The sequence below is a fragment of the Saccoglossus kowalevskii genome, chromosome 17 (assembly GCF_978046115.1).
Source record: "Saccoglossus kowalevskii chromosome 17, keSacKowa6.1, whole genome shotgun sequence".
Lineage (NCBI taxonomy): Eukaryota > Metazoa > Hemichordata > Enteropneusta > Harrimaniidae > Saccoglossus > Saccoglossus kowalevskii.
Window position 1 is genome coordinate 29,066,395 of NC_140657.1, and position 23,257 is coordinate 29,089,651.

The window sequence follows — 23,257 nt, forward strand, 5'->3', positions numbered from 1 at the left end:
TGCACTGAATTATTTTATTCGTGAAATTAAATTTGTTTATAATTCTTTGAAGTACATTGTTAAATTATTTAACTGGTATAGTATCTCATTTAACGACCCACACCACCTCTGCGTCAGACCTTTTTTCATGTTCCAACATGGCAGCCTTCGTGCTCGTAATATCCTGACAAGGGCCAAAGATAACTGACGATTCTTAATATTAACGAAAATTCCGCATTTCATGCAACCTGGTGAGTTTGCGTTCATTGCGTGCACGACCATTATAAACCGGGGGGCTAAAATATACCCGTGCATGCACGATCTCGTGCCGAACATTTTGAGTTGACGCTGCAGTGGCAACGTTTGCACGCACACAGTCGGTCACACACGTTATGTGTGCAGTGAACTCGGCCTGTCTGCTTGTGTTGTTGGCACTACAGCGCCTTTCAGATGCCTTTGCTCTTTGATTTAGGTGGTATTGAACTTGTGACTATTGAATAACGTTTACTGAAATTGTGTGAATAATTCGATTCACAGTATATGCGTGTGCATACAGTTAAACGCAGTTGTCCATATCCGGGATGTCATTCACGGTGAAGTGTAGTATAGTCTATAGTATGGAACTCAATAGTACAGATACCCAAAACAAAACAAACCTAAATACGGTTTGCTGTGTACACAACTCACATCACAATATTACATCACCATTACCGTCACCAAAGTTCTATAAACGTTTTGTTTTCTTGTGTGACCTTGCTTGAAAAAAAATGTCATTATTATTAGTTAGTACTGATTTTGTAGTAATGTTGTTTTCCAATTGTGACAGTCACTTATATTTTAAAAACAAAATTAGAACAATACATGTAATGTACATGTACCTCCACAGGAGGGACTGATGTACATAAATAGAAGATGCATTGAAATTCAATGACATGCATTTGGCTGAATTCTAGTATCCGTAAGTGTCGTGAGGTAAACATAGCCACGTTTGTTAAGACGTAAGTGGGTACAACTTGGATGACTGGTGTCTTGTGATCTACCTTATACTAGTATATTTGATGTCATACTTATTTTCCCATCGTCTGTATGTACAGGACTAATGATTAATTAACTCATTGGAGTACAACTAAGCAAAATGCTTAGATTTTGTTCAATCTAGACTTGACGATGCATGTTCCATCAATACGCGCACACACACACACACACACAAACAATTTAGATTAATCCATAATCATACTAGACGAGGGTAAAGCACAGATTTTCAAAATAATATGCCTTTGTTAGAACACAACAGGTATTTTGAATCGCATACAATGTAGATACTCAAGAAATTAAGAATTACTATTGAATACCGGTACATACACTGCCGGATATTGACAATCCCCATAAAATAAAGAATCCCTCGCAGCAGTCAATCGGCGCCGTCAAGTTTACAAGTGTTTAGCAAAGCTGCAAGCCAGACTGACTGTCTCAGAACCGATGTAATCTTTATGATACTTATATGGCAGTTGTGTATATTCACCATGGGTCTCATGCTTACATGACAACATGTACACATATGGATCATAATGCATTGTGTATTTGATTAAAACTCCAATGCATATGGCCGTAACAACCACTACTCTTTTAAGTCACTAAAATATTATTCACAAAACAACTATGCACATGTTTTTTTTTGGATTAAAGTATTCAGACTTATTACTATATAAATTATTTCAATGTTGGTGGTACCGATGTGGTAAATGTGAGTCCAAATTTTTTTTTGTACAACTAACCACCAATAGCGTCAAGTAATGTTACCTCCAAGTCCGATAACAATCTACTGGCTTCCTGGAGCAACGATGCTTGCAACACAGCTGTATTGTCAACCAATTAGCTGATGTAATACACAATAATCATTCAATTTTCATACACTATTCATAATTATGTTACTTAATCTCTAATTTTTTCTTTTTCAGGATTCTGCTGGAATTTAATGACCAAGCTACAAATGAAATGAGACGCTCAGATGGACGAAAGAGACGTAGTTCTAGTCGGGGAAGCGAACAGGAAAGGACAAGTGAAGTTAGCCCAGACAACACAGCTTCCAGCAGAGTCATAAGGACTAGATCTCGGTCAAAAGACGAATCCCCAAACAAACTTATAAATAATAAACTAAATGGTAGCAGCAAAGACGAGAATATTGTAAAAAATGTGTTTTCAAGTCCAAGAGGACGGGGGAGGGGAAAGGGGAGAGGGAGGAGTATCTCTCCAAGAATGGTCACCATGAACTCTTCACATCATACACGATCGTTTTCAAGTAAGGTAAATAAATCACCAGAGACTAAAGTAAGCCAGTTAGATAAGGATACGGGAGATCAAAGTGGGAACACAATACATGATATTAAAACAGAACCGCCAAATGACACATCTCAAGGTGGAGATAGTAATGAAATATCCAATTTAGATGACAGTATTGACAATCTGACTGACACTGTGGATGTGCAGTCTGAAGATGTCATCGTTGAAGCTCGTGAATCAGGGGTAACATGCCCTGATATCAGTAAATTAGGTGATACCGAATCGGTAGGTATTCAATTAAGAGACAAGACGTTGGAAACTAGTCATTCAGAAACCGAAGTCTCCTCATGTAATTCCACAAAACATGAAGATCTTTCAACAGATCAGGATACTCCAAAACGGAGAATGTCTCACTATGTTGGCAGCCATAATAGTGAGTCAGATAATGGGAAGGAGTCAACAACTCAACAAAAAGCCACTGATCCAATAGTTGAAGTGCAAACTGTTACATTGACTCAATCTCCAAGAACTCGTAGTTTGTCTGCAAAGCAGAGGGAACAGTGCGGTGAAGTGTCAACTTCAACAAATCAAGTAGAGCCATTAGCTAGGGAAATCCCTCTCAAGACTGAAACTAATCTATCACCCTCAAAGTGTAGTCCGCGGAGGGGGAGGGGGAGACCCCCAAACATGGCAACTGTCAATGCCAAGGTTAATCTTAAACAGAAACTTCAAAATATGGAAGCTGAAACTAAAGATAGCAGTAAGGTAGACAATGATAAAGTTAACAAAGACAGTATTGTGCCATCCTCCTGTACTGACACAAAACTCCAAGCTTCTTTGAAAGGTGGTGATATCAACGTTTCAAATAATACTGCTGGGGATGACAGCGAGGAAGCTACTAAGACCGATTGTCAATCAGCTGCAAATGTTGTGAGTTGTGACCATGACTACTTTGCTGTGTCTCGTCAAGGTCAAGATGTTACTATGGACACAGAGGAAGAAGAGGATTCCGATGTTGAAGTGATGGAGTTGGACAGTGAAAGTTCGGGGGCAGATACCCCAAAGAAAAATTGCACTCAGGGAAATTATACCAAAGACTTAGAAAATATTGACTGTAAACTTAGTGACAACTCTGCTGATGTAAAAGAATCTCCTGTATTCCTATCACCAGCTGATAAAGAATATCTCACAAAAACTGAAATTCAGTTGCCGAGTCAGCAGTCACAGTTGCCGAGTCAGCAGTCACAGTTGCCGAGTCAGCAGTCACAGTTGCCGAGTCAGCAGTCACAGTTGCCGAGTCAGCAGTCACAGACACTTGCACAGAACACAAAAATTCCAGGTGCTGATGCTTTAGCAGTGGTTAAAGCCAGTTTAGGAAATAAACCGATGACTGACATTGAAGCCATTGATAATAAAAAGAGTTCATCAGTAGCCCTCCAGCCTACGAAGATTGTTAGTCCGAGGGGACGTGGCCGAAAAAAAGGCTACAGTCCAAAAAAAAGTCCCAAAAGTGCCACTTCCACAACAGTTACCTCGGCTACTATTGTACAAACTGTGAATAAAAATCAAGGTATTCTTACAAATGTGAAGATCAATGCCACCAATCTGTTGCAAGGAGACGTGTCCAAAAGTGACAGTTGTGTAACAACGGAGGAACCATCAATGTCGCAGGAGTCGATAGATCAAAAGAATAAAATACAAGAATTGAAACGAAAGTACTGTGAAGTGGAGGATGTTGATAGTGATTTACATGCAAATAAATTGTACGATGCGTCGGACATTGATGACCCATTCTATTTTGAATCGGACAGTGCTGCCCTCAAAGGCAACAAAGAGTAAGTATACAAGTCACAATGATAACATTACGGTATTTGCTCTATTAGAGGAGCATACCTAGTGGAAACATGTGTAAACCAACAGTTACATGTACTGTACACTGGATTTAAAATACTGTAAAGAAGACATGGAAATATATGTAATTTAAGCGGATTTGACATTTTCAGAGATATTCACTAGGATTTTAAATTCACTGGTTTGTGAAGGAACCAATAAATTCTAATGTTAACTTTGCGTATTCACTGGATTTTAATTTAGCTCATTTTGTTGTCATCAGAATATGTGAAAATAAAACCCAGTGTATAAGTAAGCCCGATACAGTATGACTTGATTGACTGTAGCCATACCTGTGTCAAGCAGATACACAAACAAGGATACATTATGTGTAATTCCTCTTTGCATTATCATACAACTAAGACTACAAAGTCAAGAAAGTCATGAAAATGTCGTTATTAAAGCCAGTTTCCTTTACTGTCATACATTTCGCAGTTGAATTTGTATTTTTTTGAAAAAAATATTCACAAGTTTATCAGTGACAGTGACTCCTTCTGAGAATGAGTTAACACTTTTCAGATACTGGTAATTCAAATAAATCTGCATAATTTTTGATAAATCTATATTGTCCAGCTTCTCCAAAATTAGAGAACAAATCTTTAACAACTTGGGAAATTTGAATGGGAAAATAAAAAGAACCCAACCCCAATTGTTGTACATAATGGCAGTCATCATGGAATTGAATTTTGCTTTACTACAGCAACAGCATTTTTTTCGATAAAATTCCCCAACCCAACTTCTGAATTTTTAAATGAGGGAATCTATATTTTTGCTCTGCAATTTGAGAGGACGATGACACACACATGCACACATACAAATTGTAACAGTTCCTATGTAGACTTTTGCTTCAAAGCTTTAACTAAACATTTTCAGCAAATTCCAATTCAAAAGTTGCAAGGTGTCTTTAATAGATAAATGTTTCTTTTCTGATTGCATTTAAAGTTACCGTCTGCTACTTCGAACACTGGTGACTCTTGAAGGGCAGCGTATCCAAGCCGTTCAAGATCTAGAGACGTTGTTTGAAAATCAACAAAAATCAATTTGTCAACCAATTGAATTTGTTCAGAGGCTACAGTGCAAGGTATATATTCTTTGCGTTAGTATCTTATGCCTTAATATGTTAAAGTGGGGGAGTTGTCACCTGTGCATTTGTCAGATGGCCATAGCGTGTCATTGTTTACTAACAAGCATCTACCCATGAGCCTTTGCGTTTTAGTGTATTATCATTGCTTGGGACTCAATTCCCACGTGTGCACTGGTGACTACCCTCCCGCTTTAATACATCAGTATTAAATTGGCATTTGTGCATATGAATAATGCTTGTCATGGGATCTTACTGCAAATGCTGAAATACCATACATGTACATGTAAGTATTCCAATTTAGGTGTAATTTTTGGAACATTTCAGTCTTTCCTCACACCTAAATTCAGGTCAGTGTTTATTGTGACCAACAGGTGACCTTTGTTTTGACAATGAGCTGTTATCTCTGTGAAAAGTGTTGAATACTTCTTCAATGCACATGTTGTTTTCCAAAAATTACTAATTTCCTGTTTTCCATCAAAAACAATGCCAAAAGATTGTACTTGAACAGTGAAAAATCAGTTCTGTGTTGCAATCTCCATCCCTGATAATAGTTTTTCGGAAATCCCTCTATACGTTTGGCTGTACCACCCGGCATTCTGATTGGTTAATAACTGGCTTGAAGACACAGTTTAAGTTCAACCCATGCACGACAAAAAATTGTGGTGGATTGAATTTTGTATTCAATTTGAATTTTGAACTACACTGAATTGTACTTGATTTATTTTTTTACGTTATGATAATTATGACAAAATAATAATGAACATTTTTACCAAATCAAAAACAAGATAATTATTCATCTATTCCAAAGATTTTGAAACATTACTGATGACCACACATCGTCAATTTTTTTTTATACATGTTTATTAAACAGTGTTCACGATATGAATCTCGCCTGTTCTCACATGCCTTCGTGTGATGGAGTCTTTTTGTTTGTAGCCATCTTGGACAGTTCAGTTTCTTAGTCCAGTGTTTTGATTTTCTCAACTTGAACCCTCCACCATCCCCAGTCACCACTAGCTTTGCCTTTTAAGTGGGCAATTTTCCCCCCACGATAAGCATATTAAGCACCCATTACTGGTACTGGTTCGACTGGCTCACTGTTTCTACCTGTACAGCTACCTCTACCAAGAAATGCTTGTTCTTGTAGATCTACGTCATTCAGTTTTTACCTTGCACAGTAGTTGCAGTCACACTACTTCTACCTACATTTACTAATTCTAACAATATCACTTAGGGGTAGTATTGTAGTATTGGGTAGTATTTTTTAAATATTTATTTTAATTTGCATTTATCCTAATGTTTCATGTCTGGGTGCTCGCCATGTCACCATGCAGAGTGTGTATTGCTTATTGTCATGTTCGCTGTTTTTTCTTGTGTAGTGCAGCTTAAGTGGGACACGGTGAACGTTCCTTAGAATATTTTTAAACTGTAACTTAAAGTGTTTGTGTCGTAAAACAATAAAAATTACATGTATTATGGACTTGCATACAGACTAAATAAAATATTATGTGAGTGTATAAAAACTGGGTTACCACGAAAGCTGGGTATCGGTATACTGAAAAACAAACAAGGCTTGTGTCTCTCAAAAGAATTCCCTTGCAATTAATACCTTACAAATTGGCGTAATGTTAATCATCATGCTCTGAACCCCAGACCAGTACTACTAAACTCATGTTTGTTTTGTGGATAGCCAGCTGTCACGGTAGCCTGGCTTTCGCCAAAAAACAAACAAAAGACTAGATGCAAGTCTACATGTATTTTATTCTAGTCTACACTTTTTTTATTCAGTCTGAACCTCTTCAAAGTTTACTGTTTTATGTGTGCTGTATGACTCATGTCAATATACATGTAGTATGGGTCTTTAAATTTATCTTCTCATAATGACTGCATTTCAGGAAAAAATGAACTTGCCGTGTCCGCAGAGAGTGGTGCCTGTACCCAATATAGCATGGGATAAATATGGCGTCTCTGTCACATCAACAGGCAGTAATTCCATAGAATCATCACATCAGTTGAGAAGTAAGCTTAACAAACAAACAGGTGAGGATAAATTCCATATATGGTATATATTACCCATAATACTTTGCTGTAGTTTCTTGTCACAATTGCCGTTTTCTTAGAAACTTAAATTAATCAGTTTCATTTGAATATTTTTGAACAATCTTCAGCTTCATTGAGGAGCTTATGTTATAAATTGTAAATGTGTGTATTTTATAAACATACATGTATATTGATGAATTGGCTACTATAATTATTCATCTGCTACAATAATATTGTTTTAAAACAAAAGTACTTTACTTCCTTTAGCATGTAGCCGGTTGCATCAAAGTTTAAATTCACTTTTATATTGACTGTTTATTGTTTGATTTTCGTTGGTCAGATTTTTTTGAAATATATATATATATATATATATATATATATATATATATATATATATATAGAAAATTCATAATAATATTCCTTCTGCGTGTTTCATTTTACCTCAGTTTTGGAAGAAAAAGATAATGTAAGTGTGGCGGATAGTGTTGAAAATGAGGGTTCAGCCAAAAATGAGGTGAGGTATATTTATGTATCTTGTATATCTGTTTCATGTAATAATTATCACTTATTGGGCATAGCACATAACAAGCTAGTAGAATGAGTAGAATGTTCTGGGTGGCTGAACAATACATGAGAATTTCTCTCTCAGCCCAACTAACTATCACTTTGTAGTTAATAGAGGGTGCGTGTGTCCAACCAGTGATTGGAATAGTTGCATTCACTACATGTTATTTCAAGCTGTTTTTGACAGTGAAGAAGCACACAACAAGAGTCTTTGCAGTTAGTGTGTCTGTCTGTATGTATGCGTGTGTGTGTGTGTGTGTGTATATATGTGTGTCTGTCTGTTCCACTGATATCTCAAGAACCATACATTGATTTTTGATGAAACTTGGTGCATAGATGCTCTGAGCCAATGCGCAGATTTGATTAGGTTTTAGTAAAAATCCATGCATATTAATTAGCTAATTTGCATGATAATTAGCTGATTTTTAGCTGTTCCATGACTATTCCACTGATATCTAAAGAACCAGTCATTGGATTTTGATGAAACTTGGCACATAGATGCTCCAAAATAATGCGTAGATTTGATTAATTTTGGGTAAAAATCTGTGTAATGTTAATTACCTAATTTGCATAATGATTAATAAATGTTTGGCTTTTCCACTGATATCTCAAGTACTAATCATCACATTTCAATAAAACTTGGTACATAGATGTCATAGGCCACTGCACAGACCTGATAGTTTTTAGGGTAATATCAGTACATATTAATTACATAATTTGCATAATTAATTAATTTTCAGCTTTTGATATTTCAATCATCACATTTCAATGAAACTTGGTACATAGTTACTTAAGGACTGTGCAGAGACCTGATTAGTTTTAGGGTAAATAATTGTGGATATTAATTACCTAATTCACATAATTAGTTATTTTTTTCCATGAATGTTCCACTGATATATAAAGAACCACTAATTGGATTTTAATGAAACTTTTAAAGAGTATTCATCATCACATTAACCTAGGACTATGCAGAGACCCAATTAGTTTTTGGTATTTATGCTTATTAATCACCTAAATAATTAATTAACACTGATATCTCAATTACTGATCATCACATTTGAATAAAATTTGGTACATAAATGCTCTAGGACAATAAACAGGCCTGATTAATTTTGGGTTGAAATTTGTTCATACCAATTCTCTAATAATAATTCAGTTTTTTTATTCTAATCACATTTCAATGAAACTTGGTACATAGATATTACATTACGCAGGCTTTATTAGTTTTATACTGAAATCTGTTCATATCAGTTACCTGATTTACATAATTTGTTTTCAGCTATTCCATCAAGTACAAGTCATTTTGAATTAATTTTTAATGTGTCTTCAATACTCTCAGAACACGGGAGTTCTTTCTAAGCTTTCTTTGATTAAGATTGTGTGTAAGCCACATACATGTATTGAATTGGCTCAATTACATAGTAATTCTGTCGGCAGTTTATGCACAAATAAACATTCTCTATGAATCCCTATGATAAGTGATATTGCATGCGATTCCCAAATAACTTTGTAGTGCCAAGCCACCACAGCAGGCACCCGCCCCATCCTGCCCTCCTACATCCAACTCCGTCTATTAGATTTAGCCACCACTCCTCTCATGCCCCCATCCCTGTCATTTTGTTAGAGATCATTCTTTGAACTAGACAGGATAGCTTTAAAGGAGAATTATGTTTTATTAATGTGTCAGTATCACTATGTTTTTTCATTTCCTAGGATACTATGGTTGTAAGAGGTAGAGTTGGTGACAGCAGTAAACCAGCCACATTTAACCAACTATGGACAATAGAAGAACAGGTCAGATTTGAACTATTGCTGTTGATGACTTTATTACATTTCCTAGTACAATTGTTTCAAGCTTTGATCCTAAACTTGTTGCTATATGCAAATTAAGTTAATAACCCTTTGGATGTTATTTTGCATATTTTTATGTAATTTTTCAGTTTCATTCTTATTTTTGGCTCAAAGTCAAATCGATATACTTTTCTACTATTTATGAGTTTTGAACAAAATTGTTGACAAAATCTAAAATAAAATAATTCTGGTTTGTATTGTGAATGGTGACCAAAGTTGACTTTAGCGTTGTTGTTGTTGTTGTTGTTGTTGTTGAAAGAAAAGCTGTGTGGAAGGGGAAATAACTCAGACCATGTTCTCAAAATTGCCAAGAAATGTTTTTATACTCTAATTTATTTTAATCTGAATATCAGAATGTGTTTATAATTTTAAAAGACCATTTTCTGTTCACTACGAAATCCCCCATTATGCGGGAAATCAAATGTAAAACAGGACAAACAATTGTCATAGTGTCATCAAAACGTAGCATGGTATTCAACTTTGGTAAAAGTAATTTTTGAGGTATTAGCACACTTAATATGTGCTATACACATTTGATGAAAGTCAATTTTGATGAAGTAAGAGTATCTCAATGCTATATTCCCTTCTGAGGCTATAAAAAGAAGTAACACAAATTCAAAATCAAATCGTTTTGTGACTGACTTTCAGTCTATGCCTTTCACACAAGATCTGACAGTGAACAGGAAATCACATATTATTATTTTATGCTATTATGTAAAAAGTTTTTAATGGTTGTGATGAATTTCTTTTGTGTAAAAAGTAAAATGTATCAAGTAAAAGTCAAATGGTCATCCTATTATTATTTTTATCAACAGCGTCGACTTGAGGAACTTCTTGTAAAATATCCCCCTGAAGAAGTGGAAGCAAAAAGATGGGCTAAGATTGCCAAAGATCTAGGTAACAGAAGTACCAAACAGGTAATAGTAGTGCTAGTATCATTTGTATGGCTGTCAACTGTTTAATTTTTACTCTTAACAAATTCTCACGATTCCAGGATGGTATGGCATTTGTGAAAGTCACTGTTACTCTGTCGTAGAATACCAGTGACATTTTCACCACTGCTAAATTTTTACGGACATGTGAAAAATTTGTAAAATTAAAACTTTTTACAGTACAGTAGAACATCGATTATCCGAAATGTTCAGTTATCTGAACCTACTGTGTGTCCCCTAAAGTTTGTATGCAGGTCTGGCTGTGTTCCGTATAACACAAAAGTTAACTGTGAACAATAAATACTACCGGTACGGACGTTTTGTGTGATTTCCTGGTGCAACACTTTCAATAAAGCTGTTATCAACATGTAGTCCAACGTCTTTCACGTGTACGTTCATTGTTTACAGTGTCTGCGCAAACAATGAAACGAATTACAGTATCCAATAATTTCCTAAATTCAGACAAGCCTATTATGCCATACCAGTGTTCCACTGTAAATAAAAAATGTCCTAAAAACACAAACTTCATCAAATGTCTTCTCCACTGTTTACAGTCAGATCCTTAACTTTACCAAGTTGTAAGTCACCGCAGTTCGGATACGTACAGGGTTCCACTGCCGTCAAAGAAACACGGCCATGAGCCGATCCCATGTTTTTTCCGATTTTTAGCTCCCATGAAACGGAGCTTATGTGGTACTGGTGTCTGTGACTCTGTTACTCTGTGACTCTGTGACTCTGTGACTAAAATTTGTTCCACTGATAACTCAAGATCTAAAATTTCAATTCAAATGAAATTTGGCACACTGCTAATATATGATGAGTAGATGCGCTGATTAGATTTTGGTGCAAGTTAATTAGTCAATTATTGCATAAATTAGTCCCCGGACGCAGTATCTGTATCTTAGAAATGCCTGGACCAATCACAATCAAACTTCACACATACATCATACATGATATTATACATATGCATGTCAATTTGTTTCATGATCTGATTCAAGATGGCCGAATGACGGCCATTTTTGTGCTAAAGATCATAAAAATCAAGCATTTCTCGGCTGTTTACAGATGGATTTTATTCAAACTTGGTATATACATTAGACATTATAAGATCTTGATGCACATCATTTTGTTTTACAATCTGATTCAAGATGGCCGAATAGCGGCCATTTTTGTGTTAAAAAATCCTAAAAATCAAGCATTTCTTGGCTATTTACAGATGGATTTTGTTCAAACTTGGTATATACATTAGACATTATAAGACCTTGATGCATTTTATTTTGTTTTACAATCTGATTCAAGATGGCCGAATGGCGACCATTTTTGTGTTAAAAAATCCTAAAAATCAAGCATCTCTTGGCTATTTACAGATGGATTTTATTCAAACTTGGTATATACATTAGGTATTATAAGATCTTGATGCACATCATTTTGTTTTACAATCTGATTCAAGATGGCCGAATAGCGGCCATTTTTGTGTTAAAAAATCCTAAAAATCAAGCATTTCTTGGCTATTTACAGATGGATTTTGTTCAAACTTGGTATATACATTAGACATTATAAGACCTTGATGCACTTTATTTTGTTTTACAATCTGATTCAAGATGGCCGAATGGCGGCCATTTTTGGGTTAAAAAATCCTAAAAATCAAGCATTTCTCGGCTGTTTACAGATGGATTTTGTTCAAATGATCCTATTCAAAATGGCCAAATGGTGGCCATTTTTGTGCTAAAAAATCATCAAATATCAAGCATTTCTGGCATTTATGGATGGATTTTGTTCAAACTTGGTACATATATTAGACATTACAGGTTCCTAATGCACATTATTTATTTTTCAGATCGGATTCAAAATGGCTGTCTGGTAGCCATTTTGTTTTAATGAATGGGCTTCTAGACCCATATCTCAGACTTGTTTTGACTGATTATATTCAAATTTAAAATATTCATTATACATCATGTCATAGATAAACAGATATATTGGTTTGATGATCCTATTCAAAATGGCCGAATGGTGGTCATTTTTGTGCTAAAAAACTCATCAAATATCAAGCATTTCTGGCATTTATGGATGGATTTCGTTCAAACTTGGTACATACATTTGACATTACGGGTTCCTGATGCACGTCATTTTATTTTTCAGATTGGATTCAAAATGGCTGACTGGCGGCCATTTTGTTTTAATGATTGGGCTTCTAGAGCCATATCTCTGAAATGCTTTGACTGATTATATTCAAATTTTATATATTCGTTATACATCATGTTATATATATACATGTATATTTCATTGGAAGGTCTGCAAATTTGCGAATTTTAGTATAAAATGATTTATTATATCATGATGGATGTTATTTGAGCAGATACAGCGACTAAAAACATCAAATGTATGCGAGTATGGGGAGTATGTATGCGCAGTTACAAGAGTGACGCGGCCATTTTTTCAGTTTGACGAAAAGCCAGTACCCTTTCCGATTTTCATGAACGCAAGTTCAATTTCACTTTGTGCGTCATATTCATCAATAGACAAAATCGAAGACAGATGCCGTACAACTTTCTGCCAATCTTGATTCGTAAATGTGCTGGTTACATGTACAGTGTTCTCCTCGGGCCTGCATCGCTTAGACATCAGCCGCATAACTTTTGTTTCACCCGCGATTCTGCAGTGTTCTCATCAGGTCTTTTAAGGGTATCTGGTCTGATACTGTTCTTTCTTTCCACGATACTGTTTCCCTCAAGCTGGGCCGTTTCCAGGCCATTGTTTTGCAATGATGAATCAGAACAGAACAATTCGTGTGAATTGATCGATCCTAACTTATTATCTGGATACTCATATTCACCTGCGGATACTTCGGCCTACTTTCAAGCATGAATATAGGAGGAAATCAACGATTTTTTTCAGGATCGTTCCAGACTTTGCAAGAAATTTATATAATAATCACAGTGATCACTACTATTGGATTCAAAAATTATTTATGATCATTCAAAATATAGTGGCCATGGCTGTCGGTTCAACCCAGTACTGACCTTCACCGCTATTGCGACACCACGAGCAGAGAAAAGGAAAGCTGAATCCCCTCGTCTACACTTAATCCATGTATAAGGCAGACAACCGACAGCAACAGCAAGGAAGTTTGTCAGTTTTATTCAAGATATAAATTTTCTATTTTACACATTGAAGCTACACAACGTGACCGAAAGCACTTCCAATGTGATCTAATTTGTAAACAATCTCTTTGCACACGACTCCCAGTGTCTTCTCCTCGAGCAGACAGTAATGTTTCACATTTGTTTTCGCATGGTTTCCATCTTACTCAAATAAAACGAAGCAGTTGATTCCTATTTTACTTAGTGTTTATTCTTGTTTGATATTTTTAAACAAAAATGCACTCATTAAACAAATAGTAAATATGCGAGTTTTTTGTTTTTGTCGAACGAGGACAAGGAAGACAAAATGGCGGTAGTTTTGTGTAGGGTCGATCACGATCTTCGGTTTGTATCAAAAGCACGTCTCACAAATGAAATAAGTGATAATTTGATAGCAATTAAACAAATTTCAATCGTTGGCGTATGTAAGGGCTGGTTCACTTACTTTCAAGGGCTCAAAGTCCGGACGAACATTAAACTACAATGTTTTTATTTATCTGTTCTAGGTATGTTGTACAGACTTTTTAGTTGTACTATTTTGATGATTTAATTTCAAGAATCTGTCAAGGAAACAATCTGTTGTTACTTTACATGTTCACGTAGGTTTAATTTAGCAGATTTTACTTGTCAGCGAAAATAGCAAAATTTGCCCATTGCGTCAGGAAGATCTATCCCGATTTGCTGCACTGAGGTTAATTGCGGTTTTTACTACTCCGTCGCTAATGACACTAATTACCAAGAATTAAAAAAAAAAAGTGAAATTAAGTCGCATTGGGAAAAAAACCCATAAGAAAATCAAAGCAAAAATTATTCAACTGCAGACGAGACAAACCCCGACCTCTAGAAATACCTCATTCATAGAGTGCCTCATTAGTGCCCTTTGTTTACAAGTATAGTGTCCTTGCATGTTTTTCAAAATGCCCATATCAAAATCATGCGTTTCCATATACAGTATGTCATAGATTCTCAGACATCATAATCAATTTTATTGATGGATTGACCTACATGCAATTACATTAACTTATTAGGCAAAGCCTATACCTTTATAATACATGCTCTGATCACACGGGAGCTATTTACAGTTTAACTTTGATTAATTTTAATGTCCAGTATCAGAAGTCACATCTTTTTCGGAATAAAAAAAGGAAAGAAAATAACTTCTGAGATGTCTTGCCACAGAAGCGATGCCAGTTTAATAGTGCAGTGAAAAAGAGAGACGAAACGACAACCCCTTGGTGTGCCTCTTTGATGGTTTATCAGCAGACAACGGCAACCAATGACCACAGTCGGTGGGCCGTTTGATGGTTCACAGCGTCGAAGTGTTTACGTCCGATGATCACAGTAGCCAACTTGGATTTTTACAACAATTTATTATGTCAATCGTTCTAGGTGTTAAAAACTTTGCTGAATCCAATAAAATCGGGACATCTTGTAGCAGTTTACCATTCGAAAATCCCCGAGCAATCTGGTAACATCGAGCCGATCTATACACAGCGAATACGAAGCGACCTTTCACCTGTTTACTTTATCAGCGTCTTTTATCTAGGGTTGGCATGGCTACCCCCAGTGAATTGCAAACGCGGTGTGCTTGATTTGGACGCAAAGGTGTCAATTATAAATCGACTAGAACGTGGCGAAACCGCAAGCAATCTATCTACCAAGTATGGTGTTGGTAAATCGACGATATCCGATATCAAGGCAAAACAAAAGCTGCTGGATTTTTTCAGTAAAATGGATTCAAGTGCAGGACTGAATCGAAAGATAATGAAAACAGCCTATGACGATCGTTCAGAGAAATCCGTCTTCACTTGGTTCCGGGACTTGGTTTTCCCAAGAAAGAAGCAAAGGAACTTTATTATCGCTACATTTTACGGACATTTTGAAACACTTTTTAACATTCCAGCATGCAACATTTTTATTACAATATATTACTGATTAAATAAAAATGTTTTTAATGACGTACTCTACATGTATTATTGTTTGATTTCATTACAGTCATGTGCGTTAGAATTTGTGTGTACGTGAGCCTGTAAACTTGAGCACGCCCACACAAGATCGCATATCCGAACTGTTTGCATAACCGAACAAAGAGCATGTCCCCCTAACAGTACGGATAATCGACGTTCTACTGTATTTACTATTTTAAAGGCCAGTGGTCATCATTTTTTTAAATATTTTTTCTGTTAAATTGTTTAACAGATTAAAAAATTAAAAATGTAATACCGGTACTGTCAATGCCATATTGTTTTGAACACCAAAACAGCAACATTGCTGATTGTATTCTGATAGTATATAAATTTTGTCTGGACAACTTTGCCGTTAATTTTATTCAAATTTATATGATTGAATGAAATAAATTAAAAAGTAATCACATCATGATCTTCTATATTCAACGTGTCCTAGTCTCCCACTATCAGTTTGACATCTGCTATTAAAGTTGGTTTAACCCAACTTAATCATTTAACAATCTCAAGGTGCACATAGCAAACCATTCAGAAACTTAGCTGGAAATGTTGCTATTTTGGAGTTCAAGACAATATGGTGACGGCTTTTAATGTACATACGTCCATGTACAAATAAATTGAAACTATTGGCCCATGTAAATGATATAACAAAATGATTTTTTTTCCCAATATCAAATGCTTTTCCTGAAATTAGTCTGGACACTGTTGTATGTTTTATAATCCTACTCTTGTTGTAGGTTGCAAGTCGTGTTCAAAAGTATTTCATAAAACTGGCTAAAGCTGGCTTACCTGTACCAGGCAGAACTCCAAATTTACAGAGCTACATTAACAGGCATAGGGTATGTTGCTTTTCTATTTTATTTAAAACTTGGTTATTTTATTTTTCTACTTAAGAAAATAGCGGAAATTTATTTCCTATTGAGTATAATGTAATCCACAAAAATATATACAATAGTTCTAGCGGCCTCTGTGTTTATTTTGTTTAGTTAGATCTCTAGAAGAATCTCCGGAAGTTTGTGATTTTCCAAATTTGTTCTCGCAACATTTCATTCCTTCTTCACTTATTTCTTTCATTGTTTATGTTTACGCTAGGAACTGTTCTTGTTTTTGAGATGTGTGTCTAAGTAATGTAATTTTAAAAACATTCCATTTTTGGTTTATGTAAACCAGTCTGTAATAACACGACATCCATTTAGTTTAGACTTGTGATGGATAAAACATTTCTAGTTGTTAACCTTTTCAACACCAGACTGTCTTGTCCAAATTTTTCTGCACTTTTTTCTCATATTCTTCAATATTTCTGGAAATGAACCCTAATTTTAGAGCCAACAAACAAAATTTGCATAAATTTTCAGTTTTTACTAAAAAAAATTGGCTATTTTATCCCAATCTTCTATTTTGTGAATTTGTGATAAAATACGGGAACTGGTGGTGAAAAGGTTATAAAACACTAAAAAGTTTGTATATATTCAACACAATTTTTACTATATTATAAACACTGGTCTGTCTATAGCAACTGCTTCCAGTGATTGGAACGTAAATCCTGACATTATGTAGCCACGAAAAAATAACGAGAATGAAAAATTGTTAATGTCATTTAGTAGATTGATGTTTCTTGTCTTAGTTCAGTGAGGCAGAATTGCATTATTGGTATATATATCCAAAAACACAAACAATCCATCAAAATGTGAGCTACTGCTGGATTTGTATTCTAGCAGATGGAAATTGAAAATAGTTTATTGTTTTTCACTTTAGTCATCTGTGCTGAAGTCATTGTATGCTATTTTTTTTTTACTTTATAATTAACAAAACAATTTGTTTCAAATTATTTAATAAATTGTTTTATTGAATTTACATCTTTTGTACTCAATATAAGAAATTCTACCAGGCTTTTTGAAACATTAACTGAGACAGAAAGAACTCACACATGTGGGTAGTAGAAGCATGCCGGACCTGGCAGACTAACAAAGTCTGTGTAAAATAAATCCAATTTTTGAGCACTGAGTTGCACATTCCATGTTTCATTTGGAATTGCTTTTCAGTGTGCCAGGCTGCCTCTAATTCACCCTACTGCATGACACAGTCTTAAGCATGAACATCATACCCACTGTTGTATGTACTTGTTTTTACAGCGAAAACAGCACTACTTCACCCGCCCTCTGTATCCAGCGTCAACTCTTTTGCAGTCTCATGTACCCCCTGTGTATATGGATGATGATAATGACAAATGTTATGATGACTTAGACCACTATAGTGATGAAGAGGAACCAGCTTCTGTAAGTCTGCTTTTTTCTCTGTATCATATCGTATTTGCATTTGTCTGCTGACGTAATGCTTATAAAAAATCATGTTCAAATCTCACTCAGCAGCTAGAATGGTCAGTCTATACAATACTACTTGGTCCTGACAGAATGACTATTCATCAATTGACGCCACCATGTTCTTGTCTTTCTAGGATGATGATTCAGTTCCTGAACATTTACGAGATACGGAGGAATATAGAGAATTGATGAACATGAAGAAATTAAAAAAAGAAAAACTGAAGCTACAGGTTTGTAAATGTAATTTTCTGTATGAGCTAATTAAGGATTATTACATAATTTATGATTGAATATTGTAAGCTGGTATATTGGTGTATAGTGTGAATATCACAATTTTAGGTATTCCAGATGAAAAAATTAATCAGTCAGGCTGTAACATATGTAACTTGTGAATGCTGTAATGACTGATTCTGATTCATGGGTCATTTTACTACATATGTTAAAGACTTCAAATAACACATTGCCTGCCGATAGCCCCCCCCCCCCTCATAGATAGTGAAATTGGCTTGGAAAATGGTACCAGCTGGTGGTGTGCTAACAAATTAATATACAACTTTAGTTCAGTGTTGCTCTGTGCATGCCATGCTTTCTATATTGTACTATCAGTGTATTGGAACAATTACTAAAACCCTGATACATTAAGTGCTGTCAGTCTCTGACATTGTTTCTGTATTTCTCACCAATAGCAGAGTGGTCAGTCGCAGCATGTAGGGTACTGCTGCGATGGATGTCACTCTGAGCCTATCATTGGTATTAGGTGGCACTGTGTAGACTGTCCACTAGAAGTATCGGTTGATCTATGTCACAGCTGTGCTGAATGGTGAGTAATGTGATTATGCTCTTTTAGTTGAAATAAATAGTATGACATTAAATAACGCACCCTCTAGCATTGTGTAAGCAGCCTTAATTATGGTGTCGTCTCGCATGATGTAAATTTCCTTAGTGTTCAAAATTGAAAAGTGTACTGTATTGGTAACCTCGATTGCAATATAAAATATAGCGCCCTCTAGCATTGTGTGAGTGGCCTCTAGTGTTTAAAATAAAAATGTAAACTGTATTCTTAGTTTGACGTGAGTGGAATATTAAATATAGCGTCCTCTAGCATTGTGTGAGTGGCCTCTAGTGTTTAAAATAAAAATGTAAACTGTATTCTTAGTTTGACGTGAGTGGAATATTAAATATAGCATCCTCTAGCATTGTGTGAGCGGCCTCTAGTGTTTAAAATAAAAATGTAAACTGTATTCTTAGTTTGATATGAGTGGAATATTAAATATAGCGTCCTCTAGCATTGTGTGAGTGGCCTCTAGTGTTTAAAATAAAAATGTAAACTGTATTCTTAGTTTGATATGAGTGGAATATTAAATATAGCGTCCTCTAGCATTGTGTGAGTGGCCTCTAGTGTTTAAAATAAAAATGTGAACTGTATTCTTAGTTTGACGTGAGTGGAATATTAAATATAGCATCCTCTAGCATTGTGTGAGTGGCCTCTAGTGTTTAAAATAAAAATGTAAACTGTATTCTTAGTTTGACGTGAATGGAATATTAAATATAGCGCCCTCTAGCATTGTGTGAGCGGCCTCTAATGTTTAAAATAAAAATGTAAACTGTATTCTTAGTTTGATATGAGTGGAATATTAAATATAGCGCCCTCTAGCATTGTGTGCATTTGTATTGTTTAATATATTTTTCAGATAATGATTTATAACATTTCTAGCAGTGTGATGGCGCTGTACAAAAAACAAGTTTAATATTACAGGAGGACTGTTTAATCTCATGGCTGGATCCAGTGGTTGAGTTGATTTTCTAATCTAGCAGTATCTGTCTTTGTTCGCAGTGGACACGTTACTGATCTTCACACTCCAAGTCATCGCATGGAATGTATTCGCTATGCTGAAGCTTCCACAGGTTACATTGATGGAGATTATACTGAGTTTCAACCGTACGCCGGTGACTATAACTATCTTGATCCCAACTACAATCCGGCTAAATTACCATCGTGAGTGATCGTCATGTCAACTAGTAGACTGTGATGTCAACAAACGATAAACTAGAGGGCCTCAAGCTTGTTATTCTATAACAAAATGATGGATTATTTCTATTATGTGATGGCGCTGTTTGCAAGGACTCCTCAAGTTGTGCTGGTGGGTGTGTGTGTGTTTGTGAGAAGATACGACTGTGGTGGCACTGTTCACAAAGACTCTTGGAATCATTGGCAGTCTGTGAGGGCGCTGTTCAACGAACAACAATAATATGATAGCAGGAATGTTTATTTAGAATTGAACCGTGTGTAACAGAAAATGGAATTATTTAAGTTGGCCATCCCCATCCTATATACACCGACTTGCGCAAATTCCATTGCTTTAAGGGATGGGTTGTGGAAACATGTGCTGAATCTTCTGCTCGTATTTGCAGAAACACGTTCAAGTATTACAACAACCGTGCATCCAAATTCCTCGCTATCGCATATTTTGGTTGCCTTGTCCTAATTGTGCATTCAAATGATTATCCAATCAATGTGTTTCAAAATAATCAATAATCAGAAATGCGACACAGGCTTACTATATTTACTCTATTATTACCAAATGCGGGTAATATGTGAATGAAAAAGATGTATTGATGGTCATAAAAACTAGTTACAAATCAATGCATTTTGTTATTTACATTTTAAGAGATGTGCTTCTAATAGAGCAAATACTGCAACTCTTCCCTCTCACCACTTTTCACAATGTAGTCCTGTCCAAGGTCAGTCTGTTTCACTACACTGTAGACAGAGATTTTCATAACATTAATTTATTCAGATTCTTACTGGTCTTAAATTCTCATTAAAATTATAGAAAATGTTAGCAGAGTAGCATTCAATATCAGGGCCCATACAATCTGTGTGAGTAAAATAAACTACTGTAAAGGCATAATTATTCACTGGGTTTTAATTTCACTATTTTCGCTGATATGTAAAATCCACTAAATTAAATATCCATGAATATGTAAAATAACTATAAAACTCATTGTAAATATGCTCAAAACATCAAAAGAGTGAAATGTCAGTGACACTAAATGGTTTTACAGTAAATTTGAACATGCATGGTGTGACAACCTTTGCTCTGTACATTTCATCACAGAAGACGATTGAAAATTCCTTCCTTTCTTTTCATTTGCAAGTTTTTTTTTGCTGAGATTACTGGTAATCGTTGAATATTACCCAGTGCAAAAGCCAGACAAATTGAATTACAGTTTGCATTCACTTTAAAATTGACAATGATAAAATGGATTGAAATGTATAAAATTGATGCAATAACTCTAATGAATTCTCAATCATTCACTTGGTTATAATTTTCGCTTATATCTAAGTACTCTAAATTAAATACCAGTGAATATACAATGTACAAGGCTAGCTATCCAACGTTGTGTTTCTTTCATAGAGCAGTAGTGAAATTAAAACCATGTCAAATCAAATCCAGTATCACATGTACATACAGACTATTTATTCATTTAGAGTGCAAAGTTCAAGACCCAATCCATCAACAATTTCTGGTTGCATGAATTTGTTAACATATTGACAGTCACATGAAATTTATCAACATAATTCAGTACGATGGCAGTCTGTGTAAAATTTCCAGTCTTACTAAAACACATGTTCTAATTTAGTGTAAACAAACAACTTCATGTGGGACCTCTATTGAACACATTGTCATGTGAAGATGAATATGAACTATTGTCTCATGTTCATGCTGTATATCGTTCACAGTTGTGATGTTTAGTGTGAATTATCTCTGTTGATAGGGCACAGTAAACGTCACGTTATTGACGATAAACATCGTAATTTTATGTATGTCAAAAACAGTACCGGTATGTAGAGAAACAAATTATATGTTGATCACAGTGTTAAAAGAATTCAGACTTGATAACATTTACTAACATGATGGAATTACACTTGCTTGTTGAATCGATATCGGAAATGATCGGCAGCCGCAGCAACAATGGTGTGCTTAGACATGTTGAATTATCATTTGATTAATAAGTATAGTTCAGAAAAATTCTCTTTTTCGCAAGCGGAGTTGTTAATGATAAGTAATTTGTTCGATAACATAAAAGGTTATCAACTGATATCACTTACTGTAAAATACTTTATTTTCGCTTGGAATTAATTTTCGCTGAAGGGATGATTCAGTGAAAATTAAATCCAGCGAATATACCTTTTTTCCTATATTTTACATTCAACTTGTTAAAAATCAGTGAAAATAAATTCCATACAAAACACCCAAAAAGTCTTTTCATCGAAAATTAATTCCAGCTAAAATAAAGTATTTCACAGTATTTGTAGAGTTGGTTGATACAAGTAACGTCATGGGCTGTATTACCTACTCATCTTTGGTTCATGGATAATACTAGCCTATGACATCACTCATATCAACCAGTTTCATTAACAATTATAATCTTAATATCAAAAACAAGGTTTCATTTCATTCTTTTCACTGCCAGCTCAGCAAATATTTCTACTGATAAGAAATATCCAATTTAATATGCACTTTAATTCATTTGGACCAAAATGTACAGCGTTGTCATGTATATAGTGTAGGAGTAAGCAATGGAAATATAAAAGTGACCATTCTTTATATTTAACAATGCATTTAGTGAGTGGTACCATAGCGGGAAAATGTGATCAGTTGGGCGAAATTTAAGTGCCATCACCAAAAGCCTTCATAGAAAGGGAACTATTTGAATTACAACGTGTAATTGAATCCTTGTCAGGATAAATAAAAAAAAATGAAATCAGTTGTATTATAATATGTACATTACCATCCCATTAATGGTAAAGTCTATTAAAGATTGTATGTACCGTTCATTTCAGTTTGATTATGTGTGTAAACCCCCTGACCTTTGATCACTGGTCATTTCAGTTTGATTACTGGTATGTGTGTAAACCCCCTTGCCTTTGATCACTGGTCATTTCAGTTTGAATCTATATCTCACATAATGGAAAGTATGTACAATAAACACACCTCATAACCCTTCAAGGTGTATGAAAAGTACAAGACAAGCAAGATTATAAGGCTGTCCACCCTCAGAGCCAATGTGAACTTTGAATTTGCTTCTGTGTGTGCGTGCGTACCTGTATTGAAGAAATGCCTGGACCAATCACAGTCAAACTTCACACATACATCATACATGATATTATACAAATGCACATAAATTTGTTTCACGATCTGATTCA

General features: G+C 35.2%; 1 protein-coding gene across 1 annotated transcript; it reads left to right on the forward strand.

Moving 5' to 3' along the window:
• The first annotated feature begins 133 nt into the window (after window positions 1–133).
• LOC100373555 (uncharacterized) lies at window positions 134–22,886 on the forward strand. The gene is made up of 12 exons (XM_006813787.3): window positions 134–230; window positions 1,938–4,094; window positions 5,092–5,230; window positions 7,129–7,273; window positions 7,720–7,787; window positions 9,551–9,631; window positions 10,504–10,605; window positions 16,462–16,563; window positions 17,857–18,000; window positions 18,180–18,275; window positions 18,732–18,865; window positions 19,880–22,886. Exons 2-12 carry the CDS (start codon window positions 1,975–1,977, stop codon window positions 20,043–20,045), a joined length of 3,297 nt encoding a protein of 1,098 aa, XP_006813850.3. The 5' UTR covers window positions 134–230; window positions 1,938–1,974; the 3' UTR covers window positions 20,046–22,886.
• The last annotated feature ends 371 nt before the right edge of the window (window positions 22,887–23,257 follow it).